This window comes from Lepidochelys olivacea (assembly GCF_965140295.1).
Source record: "Lepidochelys olivacea isolate rLepOli2 genome assembly, chromosome: 21".
Taxonomy (NCBI): domain Eukaryota; kingdom Metazoa; phylum Chordata; order Testudines; family Cheloniidae; genus Lepidochelys; species Lepidochelys olivacea.
This window is the reverse complement of record NC_140431.1, coordinates 16,535,453-16,553,774: the sequence shown is the minus strand read 5'-3', so window position 1 is coordinate 16,553,774 and position 18,322 is coordinate 16,535,453. Positions and strand designations below refer to the sequence as shown.

General features: G+C 54.5%; 1 protein-coding gene across 1 annotated transcript; it reads right to left on the bottom strand.

The window, feature by feature from the left end:
- Window positions 1-16,476, bottom strand: SARS1 (seryl-tRNA synthetase 1). The gene is made up of 11 exons (XM_084610966.1): window positions 16,281-16,476; window positions 10,558-10,628; window positions 9,951-10,031; window positions 8,047-8,205; window positions 7,159-7,302; window positions 6,343-6,498; window positions 5,911-6,132; window positions 5,238-5,367; window positions 1,874-2,031; window positions 1,142-1,271; window positions 1-718 (listed from the first exon to the last, which is right to left on the bottom strand). Exons 1-11 carry the CDS (start codon window positions 16,414-16,416, stop codon window positions 561-563), a joined length of 1,545 nt encoding a protein of 514 aa, XP_084467092.1. The 5' UTR covers window positions 16,417-16,476; the 3' UTR covers window positions 1-560.
- Between the last annotated feature and the right edge of the window lie 1,846 nt (window positions 16,477-18,322).

Sequence of the window (18,322 nt, the reverse complement as noted above, 5' to 3'; positions counted from 1 at the left end):
GCCAGTGGTGAGGAGCCAGGGCCAGCGGTCTCCCCACATTGCTTTATTGTATTGAATTGATTGAGAGAGAGAGACAATCCTACATCCATGCGAAGAGACTACAGCTACAGGAAAGCCACATACATAACAGGAGCCCAGCTTGGTTTTTCCCTTCTCATCTCCTTAACCCTTGGGGTTCAGTGGGGGCGGGGGCTGCTGAGAGCATGAACAGGACATCAGCACTTTGTCCTGCCCAGGTTCCTGGCTAGGGGCCCCCAGGGAAACCCTTTCCCCAGGCTGCCGAACATAATTTGAGGGACATGGCTGCTGGGGAGAGTAAGAGCTGGCACTGTGAGTGCTTTCCACCTTCCAGGTGCTGGAGCCTCGACATCCCGCAAGGCAGGGGAGTTAAGTGCCATCCCACGCTCCAGTGGGGACAGGAAGCAGAGGGGAGTGATTTGCCCTGGGTCACGCAGTCAGCTGGTGCCCAAGCTGAGATCGGAACCCAGGAGCCCGGCTCCCAGCCCTGCACTCCACACACCAGACCGCGCTGCCTCAGGGAGATGAGGGGGGAGCTGGGTTTAGGTGTCGTTCATGCCCATGTTCTGCATTCGCCCTTCCAGGACGCTATCGCCACCAGCTGGTTTCTTTTTGCTTCCTTCATGCTGCTTCTTCTGTTTCTTGAAAGGTTCCTGGTCAATGGGAGCAGGTTTCACAAAGGGAATCATTTCTGTCAGCCCTGCTGAGAGATGCAGGCAGTTACCCATGGTGAGAGCGGGCAGGAACACTTCCACTTTGCTCTCTTGGCCTGAGAACCATTCCCCTTTACACCACCAAGGGAAGTCCTGCCCAGAAGCCCTCATTCCTCCAGTCCCCACAGCCACAACCTTCCCTTTCCCTTCCCACCCCGCTGGCTCCCTGCTCGCAGGACTGGGTTGAGAACTCGCAGAAGAGTCACATGGGAAGCAGTGGAGCTGGGGGGAGAAATCCAGAAGAGGTATTAGCACTGGGAAGGAATGAGCAGATTGGACTTGCTCCAGGCCAGAGTCCCCCCCGGTCCTGCCTCTCCTATGCTACCAGATGGGGGAGGAGACAGCAGACAGGGAGATGTGGGTCAGAGCACAGAGCAGGGGTGCCACATGAAGGGCTTTCCGAGTCGTACCTGGCGGCATGAAACCCTTCAGTTTCTCTGGCACGACGATGCCATCGTGTGTCTGGTAGTTCTCCAGGATGGCACAGATTGTGCGGGTCATGGCACACATGGTGGCATTTAGCATATGGACAAACTCCACCTGCAAGGACAAAGCCAGTGACCCTGTGAACAGGGCTCGTGAGGAGCTCTGGCCAAGGCCTGCAGGGTGCAGGCTAAGGAGCTGCTTCCCCTCCCTCCGAGGGGAGACTGATGCATCACTGACCAGGGAGCCCAACGGCAGGCACCACAGCAGCATTTCCAAATCAAGATTTCTGGTTGGGGCCCAAGTATTTCCGTATCTGAATCTTCGTCGCAACCCACCCAGAGTTGTCCCCCGAAAACTGAAGGGGGAACGGGGGAGGAGGTTCCCATCAAAATTTTCTGCAGAAGACACCCCCATCCCCCCCAATTTTCTGACCAGCTCTAACTGGGCCCCAGCAGAGAGGATGGAGTGGCTGATGCCCAGGGCGGCTCAGCTCGCCCAGGATGGGACACTGCGCTGGCAAGGAATACATTCACTTTGCGGTGAGTGGGAGAGCGAGGAGCGCTGGAGGAAAGATCCCAGCAGGGAGAGCAGCTCCCAGGCAGACACGGAGCATGCAGCAGCAGCAGAAGCCTGGGAGGTAACTGCTCTGAGATGGTTATTCAGTTGCCCCAGGACGCACACGGAGAGTAAAAGGGAGGTACTGAAATGCCACCTACTTTGTCCATCATTTTCTTGGTCTGCCCATAGCGGATCCGCAGGCGACGGGCCTGGTAGTCTGTGCAGTTGGAGCAGGAGACCAGCTCCCGGAAGGCGCCTGACCCTGGGAACCAAGCCTCAAGGTCCAGCTTCTTACTGGCAGCGTGGTTCAGGGAGCCTGCGAGGGCGGGAGGCAGTTACTCAAGCTGGCCAGCGAGGCAGCAGCTGCATGGTAGCAGGGAGAACGAGCCGAAGCTGCCTCCGACCTAACAGTGGCTTTGCAGGGACAGAGGACAAAGCCCTCCCTGCTAAGTTACCTGCCCAACTGCTGTGCTCTGATTTCACCACAAATGATTATGGGGCCTAGAGATAGGCACCTTAGAAACTCCCGAGACCCAGCGTCACAGTGAAGACTAGTACTCAGGGCTCTGCAGGACTCTAAGCAATGGGGATTCTCCTGGAAGAGGAGGATCTAGGGCTGATTCTCTTCCAGCCCCCCAGCCACTGCTCCGGGGTGGGGCTTGGAGCGTCAATTCCTGCAGGCCAACTCTCTGGCCCATCTCGCGCTATGAACGTGGCTCCTGGACTGGGCTTCCCTGTTCTCACCTTCCTATGCCAGCTCCTCAGGGGAGAAGGAGCCAGTCCTGAAGCCTGGCCAGCGAGCAGGGACCGAACAGGTGATCAGGCCGACCAGTCACGAATGCCATTCCCACCCACCCCCACTCAGGACGTACTTTTAGCAGCTCCCCTTTCCACACCCCAGTGCAGTGCAGCAGTTCTGGGGCACAGGGCCTGCGCAAAGAACCTGTATTGCCCTCCCCTCTCGGTCCCTTGTTTTAAAGAGGGATGAAGGCTGAATAAGTGAAATGTGAGACGGAGCCTCAGGACACCAACCACTGCACAGCAGCCTCCAGGATCTGCCGGGTGATGTCCACTCCAAACTGCCGCCTGCCAAGGGGGCCTGCCATTGCTAACAACAAAGGCAACGTCAAGCCAACACGCCAAGCCTTCCAAGAGGCAAGAGCGTCGTGCACGGCTCTCACCCAGCTCATACTGGGTTATAAGGCATTTGGCCTTCTGAGAAACCAGGTGCACTGCCATATGGAGGCACAGCAAGATGACGGAGGCTGGGTCTACACTGCACAGCTGTGTCAGGCCGGGGGCTGAGAGAACCGTACTGCCAGCCAACAAGAGGGCTTCTGCTGGCCCAGCTGGCCCCCTCGGGAGGTGGTTTCACTATGCCAACAAAAAACTCCCAAGACCTGGCTCGCCCATATTGACGCCAGGGGGCTTTGCCAGCACAGAGCCACCAGGCAAAGCATCTGTGAGAGCTAATGGGCAGAAGGGGCCACCACATCGTCTAGTTTGATCTCCTGTACATCACAGACCACCCAGTGTAGACACGGCCTTAGCGAGAGGAGCTTCAGGCTCAGATGCCCGGCTAAGACTGGTGCAAGCGACACCCGAAGCGTTCGATTTTAAGGGGTTCTTTGACACTGAAGACATCTCTCCCCTCCCTGCTGTCGCTTAGCTTTGCCTCAACACCAGCCAGAAGGGGACGTGGGAGCTCTCGGCACTTTCTCCTTTCGTGGGGACAAACCTGCCATCTCTGCAGCACCTCACCCCCGCTGCCTGGGGAGGAGACAGGGACCAGAGACCAACCCCATCCCAGCACTTGAGTTCCTGAAGCATGTAGGAGTCCAATCGGGGCCCCGCTGCTGTATGTTAGCACAGCACCAAGCACTGAGAGTTCCTGCCCAAACTCCCTTACAGTGTAAGCGGAGACACAAAAGGGGGAACAAGACAGCTGGGGGGTGGGGGAAGCACAAGGTAATGGTGACAGCGTAGCACGTGGATCAAACTGACAGTCTCAGCCCAGCAGCGCCTAACCAACACGCACACAGCTTTCAAAGTGGCCTGTCCCGGACTCCCCTGCGGTGCCCACACGGATGCTGCTAGCAGGTCACAGCAGTTCCTTCCCTAGAGGAAGGGACGAGCCATTTCAGACTCAATACAAGTCCATTATTAGCTTTTCCTATGAAGCCCAAGTGAGCTCTTGATCCCCCCAAGATTGTTCTGACCGTGAATAGGCACTACTGAGAGCGGGGATACAGCCGCTCCAGTGTATGTTCCTGAAGTGTTACTGCCCAGTGACCACCAAGGAAACAGGACACTTTGGGCTCCTTTCCGACCACACCAGCCACAGGCTTGTGCAGGCCATGGGACAACAGCCGCTTTATCTTTATGGCAGCAGTGTGCAGAGGCTGAGCCCAAGGCCCATCGCGCTGGGTGCTGTACACATTCTAACCAGAGGCACAGAGAGGGGCAGGGGCTTGCCCAAGCTCACCTGCAGGTCAGAAGTCAAGCCAGGACCAGAGCCAGAGCTGGCTCCTCAGACACTGCCCTGCCCACTCAACTCCTGTCTTGGCCCCTGTCCTTCGATGGCAGGCTGGTCCTGTCACATCATTACAGAATCTCAGGGGGGGAAGGGACCTCAGGAGGTATCGAGCCCAACCCCCTGCTCAAAGCAGGACCCAACCTCAATTAAATCCTCCCAGCCAGGGCTGTGTCAAACAGGGCCTTAAAAACCTCTAAGGAAGGCGATTCCACCACCTCCCTAGGTAACCCATTCCAGTGCTTCACTACCCCCCTAGTGAAAAAGTTTTTCCTAATATCCAACCTAAACCTCCCCCACTGCAACTTGAGACCATTACTCCTTGTTCTGTCATCAGCTACCACTGAGAACAGTCTAGATCCATCCTCTTTGGAACCCCCTTTCAGGTAGTTGAAAGCAGCTATCAAATCCCCCCTCATTCTTCTCTTCCACAGACTAAATAATCCCAGTTCTCTCAGCCTCTCCTCATAACTCATGTGTTCCAGTCCCCTAATCATTTGTGTTGCCCTCCGCTGGACTCTTTCCACATCCTTCTTGTACCGTGGGGCCCCAAACTGGATGCAGTACTCCAGATGAGGCCTCACCAATGTCGAATAGAGGGGAACGATCACGTCCCTCGATCTGCTGGCAATGCTCCTACTTATACAGCCCAAAATGCCGACAGCCTTCTTGGCAACAAGGGCACACTGTTGACTCTCATCCAGCTTCTCGTCCACTGTTACCCCTAGGTCCTTTTCTGCAGAACTGCTGCCGAGCCCTTCGATCCCTAGTCTGTCGCGGTGCATGGGATTCTTCCATCCTAAGTGCAGGACTCAGCACTTGTCCTTGTTGAACCTCATCAGATTTCTTTTGGCCCAATCCTCTAATATGTCTAGGGCCCTCTGTATCCTGTCCCTACCCTCCAGCGTATCTACCGCTCCTCCCAGTTTAGTGGTATCCCTACAGAGAGGAGCGTGTGCGCCCAGGAGCAGGAGAGCCGAGTTCCGTACCTGAGACAATATTGACGACGCGGTAAGGAATGCCCAGCGACTGGTAGAACTCCTCAGCAGTCGCAATCATTTCATCAAACATCTCCCACGACTTGTTGTCATGAGGCGACGCGTAGACAAACTGCTCAATCTGGGCGGGGTGGGAGGGAAGAGAGAGAAGCAACGTATAGAGGGTCGGACTGCATGTCTTAGTCTGCTGCTGCTCAGAGGTGGGGCAAGGCCCAGGAATGGTGGATTCAGAGAACGGGAACCAGAAGACAAGGAGATTATTGCAGTAGAGAATGTCTTCTCCAATGTCCATCTCATGGAATCCCAGTGTAACGAACTGATGGTGACGGGAAATGACAGAAGGCCTGGAAACTGATAGCAATTTATACTGACCGACCCCTAAAGGACCTTTGCAGTCTCACAAATCTGTAATTACTCGGAAGAGGCCAGCAGCAGCACCCAGAAGGGGCTTTCTGGAATAACTCTTGTTCTGAGGGTGTTGAACCTGCAGACCTCTCCTCAGATCATGCAGCGAGGGGGCTCTGCAGTTCCCCTCTGCTCCAGGGTATTACTCATTTTCCCTTCAAATATCCAACACCTGGGAGAAAAGACCCCAAGCCCATTCTTATCTACTAGCTGGGAAATGTTTGCAGGATGCTAACTGGCTAGCAGCACGTCCCTTTACCTTTTCAAACTGGTGCACCCGGAAGATGCCTCTGGTGTCACGGCCGTGCGAGCCAACTTCCTGCCTGAAGCAGGTGGACAGCCCAGCGTATCTGATGGGCAGATCCTCCGGCTTCAGCCACTCATCCCTGTGCAAAGCTGCAATTGGCTGTTCAGAGGTAGCAATCAGGTACTTCTCATCGATAGAGCTGTCCTCCGATTTCTCACTGCCCTTGCCAATGACCTGGAGACGGGGGTTGAACAGCATTCTGTTAGCGTGCCAGAGCAGAACACACATCTATGGATACGTGCAATAGCCTCCGCAATGCAGACCTGGGCCCCAGGAACAGCAAGAGCCACAGGCTAGAAGGATCCTTTGCCATGGCAAACACTAACGGAAAACCGCACTTGGTTTGCCAGCATCAGGATGCACAGGCCCTTCCCTGCAGCTTACCTTGTAAAGCTCCTCATCAAACTGACTGAGCTGAGCCACCTCCTGCATCACCTCTTTCCTCATGAAGAAGGGTGTGTAGATAGGGGTGTACCCCTTGCTGAGCAGGGTCTGCAGAGCAGACTGGATCAGCGCCTGCTCAAGGAAAACCAGGGCACCCTACAAACACAAGACAAGCCTCTCAGGTCACACGAAGGACCAATGGCTCGGATTCCAGAGGTGCTGAGTGCATGCAACTCCTGTCCTGGGAACGGAGAGCCCCTGACGACCAGGCCAGAAGTGCCTACAATAGCTCAGCTTAGAGAATGGAGCCAATAACTAAGACAGAAAAAGGAGTCCAAATCGATGATACCTGAAGGCAAACCATGGTGCTGGGCTTGCCCCATGCAAGTCTTGGTCCAAGGTTTTATACACAGCCATGCCATGGAGCATCTGCACTGAAACCATGCTCAGCAAGAGCAGATAGGCAGCACTAGTCATACTCCCACGCACCCAGTCGGACACCCTTTGCTTGTGGCACATGCAGCTGTCTTTAAAAAGTTAATGCAAGGCTGAACTCCACCAGCTGTGCAGAGGCTTTGCTCCCTCCCTAAAGGAGGGGAAAACTCCCTCTGCCTAGTACATGATCAGCGATCAAATTCAGCACCAGAAAATGCACTTGTGCCTACTAGTTTAGTAGATCAGATTAGTGGGAGGTACAACACGAATGGCAGGAAAGCAGCAGATCTCTGCCACAAACGCAGGTGGTTTGTTCTATGCCTGTCTGATTCCTTTTTCTGCATCCCAGAACCAGGAAGGTTTGGGGCTTCGGGCTCTCACCTTCAGGAAGTACCCTCTGCTTCCAGCTACTATGGCCCCCTTTTCTCCCTCGTAGCCATCCACCATCACCACCAAGTCCACATGGGAGTACTTCTTCCTCACCGCGCAGTCTCCCCAGATCCTCTCCACTCGGTTATCTGCATCCTGCATGCAAGGCGAGAGAAGGAAAACATGGGCTCACTTGGACGGCCACGCCCGGTGCGGGGTGTAGAACCGTGGGCTAGTGTGTTCTGTGGAAGGTAGGTAAGGAATGAAGAGGGAGTGATCAGGCCCTCATTCCTCTCCCTCCCTTTCCCCACAAGGGTCAGTGCTCAAGCCTCAGGCATCTCCCAGTGGAGAGCATCAATACTTGTCTGAGCGCTTGCCACAGCTGTTACGGGACTCAACCAGAGGGGCTCCCTCACCTTGGGATTGGCTCTGCAGTCTCCATAGCGACTAAATCCAGGCAACTGACAGACAAATCTTGGAATCCTAATGCTGATCCCAGCCGGCAGCATAATATGATGTCACTTGGCTGCTGGCCCAGCCCAATTGTATTCCTGGAGTTAAACATTCTTGCTGGGTGAATGCAGTGGGCAAGGGCATATCCCAGCGTTTGGCTCTGCCCAAGTTTCCCATGTATGCACTAAACAATGGCAGAGAGTTCCACACTGTCTGAGCGGGTCTTTGTGTTCAGTGAGCTCCTCCGCTGCAGGACACCCTGTCTTGTAATGCAGATTTCATTCACTCCCTACCCAATCTCAGCAACCCTTCTCAACAGGGAGCTCACTGACTGTGTCTGCGGTCACTTTGATGTGCTGTGTATGGCTGTTTCAAGCTGACTGTACGGTACTTCCCAAAACCTGACAGAGACATCGTCTACACAGAGGGGATGCGTTTGGCTCCTACCTCATCGTTGCTGATGGGCACAGAGGGGTGGAGGAGGTTTCCAATTTCTCGGAGGCTTTCAAACCGCTCTGCCTCCAGTTTCACACGCTCAGCATCGCACTTCAGGATGGCTTCGTCAATGAGAACACGGACTTTCTTAATCTGGGTGACCTGAAGACCCTGTTACACACAAATCACTGGGCATGTCACTACACAGCTCAAACAACAGAGAAAATGAGCATTATGCTCTTGAAAAGGGCCAAAGAGTTTTTTTAAGTAGCATAAACCACTCTGATCTTTGCCTAACCAGCCTGACTTTTGCAGAGGTAAATCACATTTCACTAATCAAACAGACTTCACTGAATATGTCAATACAGTATTGGATAAAGGAAAACCAGTTGACAATTTATTTAGACTGTCAAAGGCCTTTGACAAAGTCCCTCACAAGAGGTTACTACAGAAGCTAAGTCATCAGAGTGAGAGACAAAGTATTGTCATAGATCAAAAACCAGCTAAAAGTCAGGAATCAGAGTAGGAATAAATGGTCAATTTTCATCATGGCAGAAGATGAAGAGCAGGTACCTCATAGTTTCTCATTAGGCCCACCGTTACTTTATGTATTTATTAGTGATCTGGAAATGGGGGTGAGCAGTGAGGTGCAGATGACACGAAGTTATTTAGGTCAGTCCAATCCAGAGAACTGTGAGGAACTTCGGAGGGACCTAATCAAGCTAGAGGAATGAGCAGCACAAGGGTAGATGAAGCTAAATTTGATAAATGCCAAGTACTGCAGTTGGGATGGAATAATTTCAACTACTCCTAAACCTTACTAGGCTCTAAATTCATTAGATCAACTCAGGAAAGGGACCCGGGCATCACTGTAGCCCACTCAGTGGAGACTTCTGCTCAATTGCAGCTGCGGTCAAAAAGCAAATAATTCTTAAGATGCAAAAGGAAAGGGACAGGGATTCATATGGGAAATATCATGGTGCCATTACATAAACCAAGTGTGCCTCATTTGGAAAACTGTGCACAGTTCTGGCCATCGCATCTCAAAAAGGAAGATTAAAGGGGTTCAGAGAACGGCAACAAAAATACTGATCTGAAGAGAGATTGATGAGACTAGGATTGTTACCTTAGGAAGGTGGAGAATAAGAGGAGCCATGATATAAGTCTATAAAACTAATGACTGGTTTACAGAAGGGAGATCAGAAGCTTCTGTTCTCCCTGTCTCACAACACAAGAACAAAGGGACATGCAAAGAAACGGAGAGGCGGTAAATCCATAACTAATACAAGGAAATACCTTTTCACGTGTGTGATTGGCAAGGAGTTCCACAGTTCAAGGGACATTAAGGCCAAAATCTTAAGATTAAAAAAGGGACTGAACACATATCTCTATGGATAAGAATATCTGGCTCTAATAGTGGATACTATTGAATTTTGGACACAATAATACACCGCTTGAGTGTTTCTTGTACCTGTTCCTAAAGCATCTGGTGCAGGCAAGCAAGATACTGTCTTCGCTGGCCAGGGGGCTGATCCAGTCTGACAATTCCTGTATTTACATTTCAGCTGAAAAACAGCACCCCCAGCAGCACTATACTTCTCGTCTCCAGGCAGGGACACCGGTTCAGTACAGACTGAGGAAAGAGAACCACCATCTGAACTGCCAATAGCACTTCGGTGTGTTCCTCAGAGGTGTCCTATTAAAGTATCGTCTCAGCCTGACCCTACCTAGCTGACAAGATCTAACCTGTTCACAGCACAGTGATTTGGCGGGAGGTCTCTGACTGCAGAAGTACAGAACAGTCAGACTTCAGGCCGGAAGACGGTGAGATAAACAGGAATAAAAGAAAAGGCAGGTGGTCAACTATCACTTTTCAGAGTGCCCGCAGCCCCGTGAAAGCCATGGGCGTAACTCACCGCTAAGATGTCGGCAGTGAGGCCATCAAGATTTTGTGCATGTTCTGGTACCGACTCATCACCACCCATGGGCTCTTTTTTCTGCAAAGGGAAGAATTGAGAGGAACAATGAGCACGCTAAGAACATACGGAACATGAGCACGCTAAGAACATACGTTGTAAGCAGCGACATGGGTGCGTACTACAGTTACTACAGTGTGTGGAATCAGGACTGGGAGGAGAGGGCCCAGGAAAGGATCTCAAACTTCATCTTACAAAGCCAGCCACAATATGACACAGAATGAAAAACCATGGCTGGATTGTGCAGGGTAGTGGATTCTTCTAATCAGCTATACGCTTTGGCAGTAAATCCGACATGTGAACAATTTTCTCAGCTCTATTGACGCAACAACCTTAATTTGACATTGTCAAAAATTTCTATGGACATTTTTCAGGTCATTCATTAAGCAAACTTCTTCCTCCTAGAGGTCATCAGCCGCAGGAAGATTAGAGAGATTCCACTGCTTTCCAATAAGACTGTAACAAATTGGGCCACATCAGCGCTACACTAGCACCGTATTACCAGGGCACACCGCTGCTAGGATCTCACAGCACTCATCTCTCTTACCTTCATTTTCTCACCTATCGTTTTGCTGCACAGGTTCTTCAGTTTGTTCAAGTTGTCTGCACGAAATCTGCCTGGAAGGGAAGCATTGGAGGAAAAAAATAGACCAGTGATCTCCATAGTGAAACTACACATTTGCTAGCAGATTCAGAAACCTGTTGAGTTGGTAAGTTGTTATCCCTGTAGGTGATGTAACACAGACACAAACAGTTCAGATACACAGCTCATTCCCTCTTTGCTTCAATTAGTTTTACAGATCTTATTCAGAGCCTTGGAAAAATGAGAGGAGAAACTTGCCCGGAGCAGGCATCCCATAACAGCGGAGGGAAAGAATGGCATCACAGCAGGAATAGGAGTTGAGAGAGTCTCCTCTGCCACAAACTCACTGCATGCCTGTGGGCAAGTCAGTCCCCCCGTGACACCATTTTTCCAGCTATAAAGCAAAAGCAGTATTTCACTACCGCACAGAATCACCGGGTGGCTTAATTCAGACTTGCACAGTTCCACTCACCCTCTGGCCCTGTGCAATGTTTTAGGTAAACTGTTCACTGTGTCATTAGTCGGGCTGAGGGAGGAGATTTTATGCCTGAGCTGGTAAATTTTCAGGGCTTGAAAACAATCCCTTCACCCCACTGGTCAGCGTAGAGCAGAAAACCCATGGCAAGAGGGGGAGGCAACTCCTTCCACCCCTCCCAGATTCCAGAAAAAATGTCAATTTTCATTTAAAACGTTTCCAGTTTCTTACGGAGGCTAAGACAGGCTCCCAAATGTTACCATGTACCAAAGCCTACAGCAGGGGTCGGCAGCCTTTCAGAAGTGGTGTGCCAAGTCTTCATCGATTCACTTTAATTTAAGGTTTCGCATGCCAGTCATACATTTTAACGTTTTTTAGAAGGCCTCTCTCTATAAGTCTATATATTATATCACTAATCTATTGTCATATGTAAAGTAAACAAGGTTTTCAAAATGTTTAAGAATCTTCATTTAAAATTAAATTAAAATGCTGATCTTACGCCGCCAGCCCACTCAACCCGCTGCCAGCCTGGGGTTCCGTTCACCTAGGCTGGCAGCAGGCTGAGCGGGGCCTGCGGCCAGGACCCTGGCTGGCAAGGGGCTGGCAACCAGAACCCCAGACAGGCAGCGGGCTGAGCGGGGCCAGCGGCCGGGACCCCAGACTGGCAGTGGGCTGAGCGGCTCAGCCCGCTGCCGGTCTGGGGTTCAGTCCGCTGGCTCCTGCCAGCCAGGTTTCCGGCTACCGGCCCACTCAGCCCGCTGCTGGTCTGGGATCCTGGCCCTGCCCACAGTGGGTACCTACTTTCTCCCTGGTTCTAGCCCATTCTCTTCCTCTCTCTCTGCACTGAGCTGAGGGTGGGAGTGCACTGAGCACAGGACTGGCGGTGAAAGAGCAGGCTGGGGGTTGGGGTGTCAGGTCTGGCCAGGAGCTAGAATGAGGGAGGGGGCTCAGGGTTGGGGCAAGAGGTTTGGATGTGGAGTGCTTACCTGGACAGCTCCCATTTGGTGCGAGGGGTGCAGGTAGAAATGTGGGGGGGTGGGGTGCAGGAGCTCCTGTTTGGTGCTCAGGGTGGGCGTGGGAATGTGGGGGGTGCAAGAGTCAGGGCAGGGGCTGGGGGCATGTGAGAGGGGTGCAGGAGTCAGGGCATGGGGGGGCTGGGTATGTGTGGGGGTACCGAAGTCAGGGCTGGGGTCGTGGGGGGTGCAGGGGTCAGGGCAGGAGGCTGGGTGTGTGTGAGGGGGGTGCAGAGCTCAGGGCAGGGGGCTGGAAGTGTGTGTAGGGCGTGTAGGGGTCAGGGCAGAGGGCTGGGGGTGTGGGCTGGGGTCGTGGGGGTGTTAACTAGAGACAGGTACTAATGCATCCAGGAACTGCACCGTGGCTGGAACCCAAGTGCAGGATCAGACTTGTCACTAGACTCTAGAGCTGGGGGATTCTTAGGGGAAAGTGTGGTGGCAACCCTTGCTGGTGGCCACGTTCACACTTTCCCCTAAATTAGCTTTAGGGAAAACAAATAAATACGCACATGCACATTGCAATTTGTTTACTCCTAGCTAGTAAGTTCCTTGTGAAAAGTGATATTAACAAGCATACAAGTATCACTTGTCACAGCCCTGCCAAGCATGGGGACAAATTAAGCCCTGGCTGGGGGGCCGGGGGAGGCAGCGGGGGGCTGGAGCCTGAAGCCCCACCGCCAGAGCCTGGGACCTGACAACGCACAGCCAGAGCCCGGAACTGGAGCCCAAAGCCCCGCGGCCAGAGCCTGCTGCCCCGCCATCCCAGGGCTGAAGCCCAAAGCCTGAGCCCCACCATCCCTGGGGGTACATGGGGTCTTCCAGGGGTACATCAACTCATCTAGATATTTGCTTAGTTTTACAACAGGCTACACAAAAAGCACTAGGGAAGCAGTACAGACTAAAAATTTATACAGACTTGTTTATGCTGCTCTATGTACTGTACACAAACATGTAAGTACTGCACAAGATTTATATTCCAAGTGATTTATTTTATAATTCTATGGTAACAAGGAGAAAGTCAGCCATGTTTCAGCACTAGTGGCTGTGACATTTTTATATTTTTATGTCTGATTTTGTAAGCAAGTAGTTTTTAAGTGAGATGAAACTTGGGGTACGCAAGACAAATCAGACTCCTGAAAGGGGTGTACTCTGGAAAGGTTGAGAGCCACTACTTAACAGCACTACCCTGGACTTCACTGGTGGGCACCTCCCTCTATCAGCCTCCGGCTGGTCTGTCTAGTACTGTGGTTAATGGCGGTCTAGTTCACACCTTGTAAATACTGGTAACACTTATGCGGGGGGAGGGGGGAAGAAGAGGGGACTTAAAAGATGTGTGAAGTGCTTTTAGATCACTCAACCAGGAACCAAGCTCAGATTTATATTGATGGCTGATTTAAAAAAAATATATACCAGTAAAAAAAAGTGGATTAAAAGTGGTGTCAGTGAATGATATTCTTCCAAGGTGCTCTGAATGCTAGGAATATCAGCAGAGAAACCAAAAAGCAAATTCCTCCAGCCCTTCTCTCCCAAATACAAAGTTGCATTCCCAGAGACCTGACAGTGCAAACTGATCGAATAGTGCCTACTTTTGATCTGTGGCATGAATGAATCAGTTTCTACTCTAATTGCAGCTGGATTGCATCAGACTGCATGAATCACCAATCCTCAAGCAGCATCCTGCCAAATTGTGCTCCCCTAATTTAAATGCCAACACACACGCGTTCACAGCACAGCTACTGAATTGCAGCTTCTCTTGCATCAAAGTGCTCACTCCCAAAAGCAGAGGACAGCCGCTGCGACACTGCCTTCAGCCCAGAGCTTCACTACAGCAACCTCCTGCCTCACTGTCTGCATTTAAGCAGCGCTGCCCAGATATGCAAGACATTAATACAGCACGTGCTGACAGCAAACAGTGCTGTCTGACAACGTGCATTAACCCAGCCCTCTTTCCATAACAAGGAAAGAGGTTCTTCCACATGAAGGCAACTACATTAAAAGTGGGGTCCATGTAGCCAATGGCTTCACATTCTAATAATTACTATTGCCAAAAAACACCTCAGCAACATAAGCTTCTGTATCCTAGAAATAGTGGCCTCTTTTGCAGATTCCCAGAGTGATCTGTCTCCCATTTCGACTACATAAATGCATTAAGCTACCATATTTACTCAACAAACAGGTGATCTTTAAATGGATCAACAAGTAACCCACAAAACACAAGGTTCAGATTAGAAAGATCCCCTTGGCTAGTCCCAGGCCATGTGACCTTTTCCTAAATCAGGGGCTGATTTAGTTCTTCTCCCTGGTCACAGCTCCATGAACAGAGCTGAGAAAAGCTTACTGGTCCTAAGAACACCTGTACTGGTCTGGCAAAGCATTTCTAGGACCGGTGAACCATGACACAGCAGACCCGAAAATAGGTCTTTTCTTTCTGAGGCCCCAAAACATGCTACAAAAACTCCACGGCCTAGCTGTGCCACAACAATGTTTTTTCGGCTTATAAAAGCCAAGGCCAGTGTTAGGGGGTAGCAAGGGGGATTGCCCAGGGCTCCCACCATAGGGGGCACTCTGAAACTAAATTGCTCAGGCTGTGGTGTCAGTCCTGGGTGGTGGGGCTTGGGGCCCCAGGCTGCCGTCCTGCATGGCTGGACTTTGGCTTTCTGCCCTGGGCCCTAGTGAGTCTAATGCCGGCCACGCTTGGTGGCCACCCCTGAAACCTGCTGGCGGCCCTGGTTGAGAACCACGGCCCTAACAGTCACCTCATTCTTACTGTTCTTATCCTCCCAACCCAACCTTCACTTATGACACAGCCACCAGTAATCTCAGGAACTGCTGAAGTCAGAAGTCAATGCTTTAGACAGCCAACAGACGGGTTCCAGTCTGTCAGATATTTCTAATGACTTGTCGCTACAGGACTCAGGGGCGATCACGCCAGTTTGACTGGCTGCGGAAATTACGTGGAATTGGAGCGGGGTGAAACAATGGTCACCGTGCCGACTGGATTTCAAGGTCAGGTACCCAGCTGGAGACCCCGGTGCATGCTCCACACCTTGATGAAGTCAGGGGGCTCCTACCAAAGGCAGCAACAACGAAAGGCCCAGATTACGGCGGCTCCACCGACTCCAGCTGGCTCGGGAGCCACCGTGCCCAGCCCGGCCCCAAAGGGCTCTCCGCTGCTGGGGGCATCGCTGCTGGCTCACCCTGAGGCCACAGGGGCCCAGAGCAGCCCTGCCTCGCCACGGGCACCGGGGGCACGGTCCTGCGCTGACAGCCACTGTCACCTCACGGCCTGCCAAAGCTGGGGGGCTGGGGGGGCTATGGAGATGCAAGGACTGAAACCTTCCACGGGGGGCCCGCACCCGGAGCGCGGGGACCCCCCCCCGCTGCAAGGGGGGGGAGGGGGGCCCGCACCCGGAGCGCGGGGACCCCCCCCCGCTGCAAGGGGGGGGAGGGGGGCCCGCACCCGGAGCGCGGGGACCCCCCCCCGCTGCAAGGGGGGGGAGGGGGGCCCGCACCCGGAGCGCGGGGACCCCCCCCCGCTGCAAGGGGGGGGAGGGGGGCCCGCACCCGGAGCGCGGGGACCCCCCCCCGCTGCAAGGGGGGGGAGGGGGGCCCGCACCCGGAGCGCGGGGACCCCCCCCCGCTGCAAGGGGGGGGAGGGGGGCCCGCACCCGGAGCGCGGGGACCCCCCCCCGCTGCAAGGGGGGGGAGGGGGGCCCGCACCCGGAGCGCGGGGACCCCCCCCCGCTGCAAGGGGGGGGAGGGGGGCCCGCACCCGGAGCGCGGGGACCCCCCCCCGCTGCAAGGGGGGGAGGGGGGCCCGCACCCGGAGCGCGGGGACCCCCCCCCGCTGCAAGGGGGGGGAGGGGGGCCCGCACCCGGAGCGCGGGGACCCCCCCCCGCTGCAAGGGGGGGGAGGGGGGCCCGCACCCGGAGCGCGGGGACCCCCCCCCGCTGCAAGGGGGGGAGGGGGGCCCGCACCCGGAGCGCGGGGACCCCCCCCCGCTGCAAGGGGGGGGAGGGGGGCCCGCACCCGGAGCGCGGGGACCCCCCCCCGCTGCAAGGGGGGGGAGGGGGGCCCGCACCCCGTGCAGGGGGGTCCCCACTGGCTCCAGGTGGGGGAGGCTCGTTCGCGCATGCGCACCGGGCTGCCGCGGACCCCATCTGGCAGCGGCCGGACCCGCTCCCCGCCCGGCACCTACATCGCCGCCAGGCCCCGTCCGCCTCCACCAGCGCGTCCACCAGCGCCGGGTCCTTGAAGCGCTTGATCTGCGTCTCGCGCACGCGGCCGGGGTCCCCGCCCTTGTCGGCGCGGAACAGGTCCAGGTCCAGCACCATCGTGCCGGCGGCGAGCGGCGCTGAGGCAGCAGGCGGCGGCACTGCGCAGGCGCGGCACTGAGGGCGCGGCGGAACGGCGGCCGCGCCTGCGCAGAGCCGGCCGGGAACGGGACGCAGGGCGCATGCGTAGGAACGACAGCCTGGCCGAACAGTGGCTCAGCGCGCCTGCGCGGCTTTCCGGGGCGGGGCGGGGCGGGGCGGGGTGGAGCGCGCCCTGCCGGCGCGGTGTGGCGTCGCAGGCAGCCCGAGCGCGGCGCGTGGGGCGGGGGTGCTGCCGAGAGCCAGGGGACCCCCTGCAAGCCGGGGGGGGCAGCGGGACCCCAGCCCCCCGCGGGGCCCGGGCTGCAGCCTGGCGACCCAGGGGGGAAACTCCTGGGCACGTGGCCTCAGCCAAGGGCCTGCGCAAAACTGCACAGCCTTGTCCGCCCCCTGCCCCCCCCTTCTCCGGGCCCCCCCATTCCACCCCCCGCTGCTCTCCCAGCCCCCTCCCGCCCTCCTTCTCACCGGGCCGGCCGGGGGAGGGGGCTCCGGGCTGAGGCGGGGGCTGGGGTGCGGGAGGGGGTGAGGGCTCCGGCTGGGGGTGTGGGCTCTGGGGTGGGGCCAGAAATGAGGGGTTCAGGGTGCGGGAGGGGGCTCTGGGCTGAGGCAGGGGCTGGGGTGCGGGAGGGTACAAACTATTAGTACAAGGGGAGTGGGGTCCCTTGATAGCAGCAATGCAGCACTTCCTGCCTGTTCTGAAAGATGGTTTCATTCAGCTTCTGTCTGATCCATCTGATCAGTGTTAGGGGGTAGCAAGGGGAATTGCCCAGGGCTCCACGCTGGACAGGAACAGAGCGTCAAAATCTTCTATGCTCTTCTTTAGTTTACGTTACCTCTGAAGCTGATAAATCTGCAAAACCTGGCGGAATGGATAGAAATTCTAGAAACAGTTGTGGACGGAGATGTACCTGCTGAAACTCTTCAAGTTGATGAAAATGACATACAGTCAATCCAGGACGTTTTTGGAAAGTGTTGGGGACGACTTCCTGGTGCAAGCGCCGGAGGAACCAACTAGGGGCCGTTCTCCTCTTGACCAGCTGCTCACAAACCGGGAAGAATGAGTAGGGGAAGTAGAAGTGGGTGGCAGCCTGAGCAACAGTGGCCATGAGATGGTCGAGTTCAGGATCCTGACAAAAGGCAGAAAGGAGAGCAGCAGAATACGGACCCTGGACTTCAGAAAAGCAGACTTCGACTCCCTCAGGGAATTGATGGGCAGGATCTCCTGGGAGGCTAATATGAGGGGAAAAGGAGTCCAGGAGAGCTGGCTGGATCTTAAATAATCCTTATTGAGGGCATAGGAACAAAGCATCCTGATGTGCAGAAAGAATAGCAAATACGGCAGGCGACCAGCTGAGCTTAATAGTGAAATCTTTGGTGAGCTTAAACTCAAAAAGGAAGCTTACAAGAGGTGGAAACTTGGACAGATGACTAGGGAGGAGTATAAAAATATTGCTCGAGCATGCAGGGGTAATCAGGAAGGCCAAAGCACAACTGGACTTGCAGCTAGCAAGGGATGTGAAGGGTAACAAGAAGGGTTTCTATAGGTATGTTAGCAACAAGAAGGTCAGGGAAAGTGTGGGCCCCTTACTGAATGGGGGAGGCAACCTAGTGACGTGGAAAAAGCTGAAGTACTCAATGCTTTTTTTGCCTCAGTCTTTGAATCATAGAATCATAGAATATCAGGGTTGGAAGGGACCCCAGAAGGTCATCTAGTCCAACCCCCTGCTCGAAGCAGGACCAATTCCCAGTTAAATCATCCCAGCCAGGGCTTTGTCAAGCCTGACCTTAAAAACCTCTAAGGAAGGAGATTCTACCACCTCCCTAGGTAACGCATTCCAGTGTTTCACCACCCTCTTAGTGAAAAAGT

Coding starts and splice junctions, on each gene's coding strand:
- SARS1 (XM_084610966.1), bottom strand. CDS start 16,416: ATGGTGCTGGACCTGGACCTGTTCCGCGCCGACAAGGGCGGGGACCCC. Junction 10,629..16,280: donor GGACGGGGCCTGGCGGCGAT/GTAGGTGCCGGG, acceptor CTTCCCTTCCAG/GCAGATTTCGTGCAGACAAC. Junction 1,272..1,873: donor CCAAGAAAATGATGGACAAA/GTAGGTGGCATT, acceptor TTGTCCTTGCAG/GTGGAGTTTGTCCATATGCT.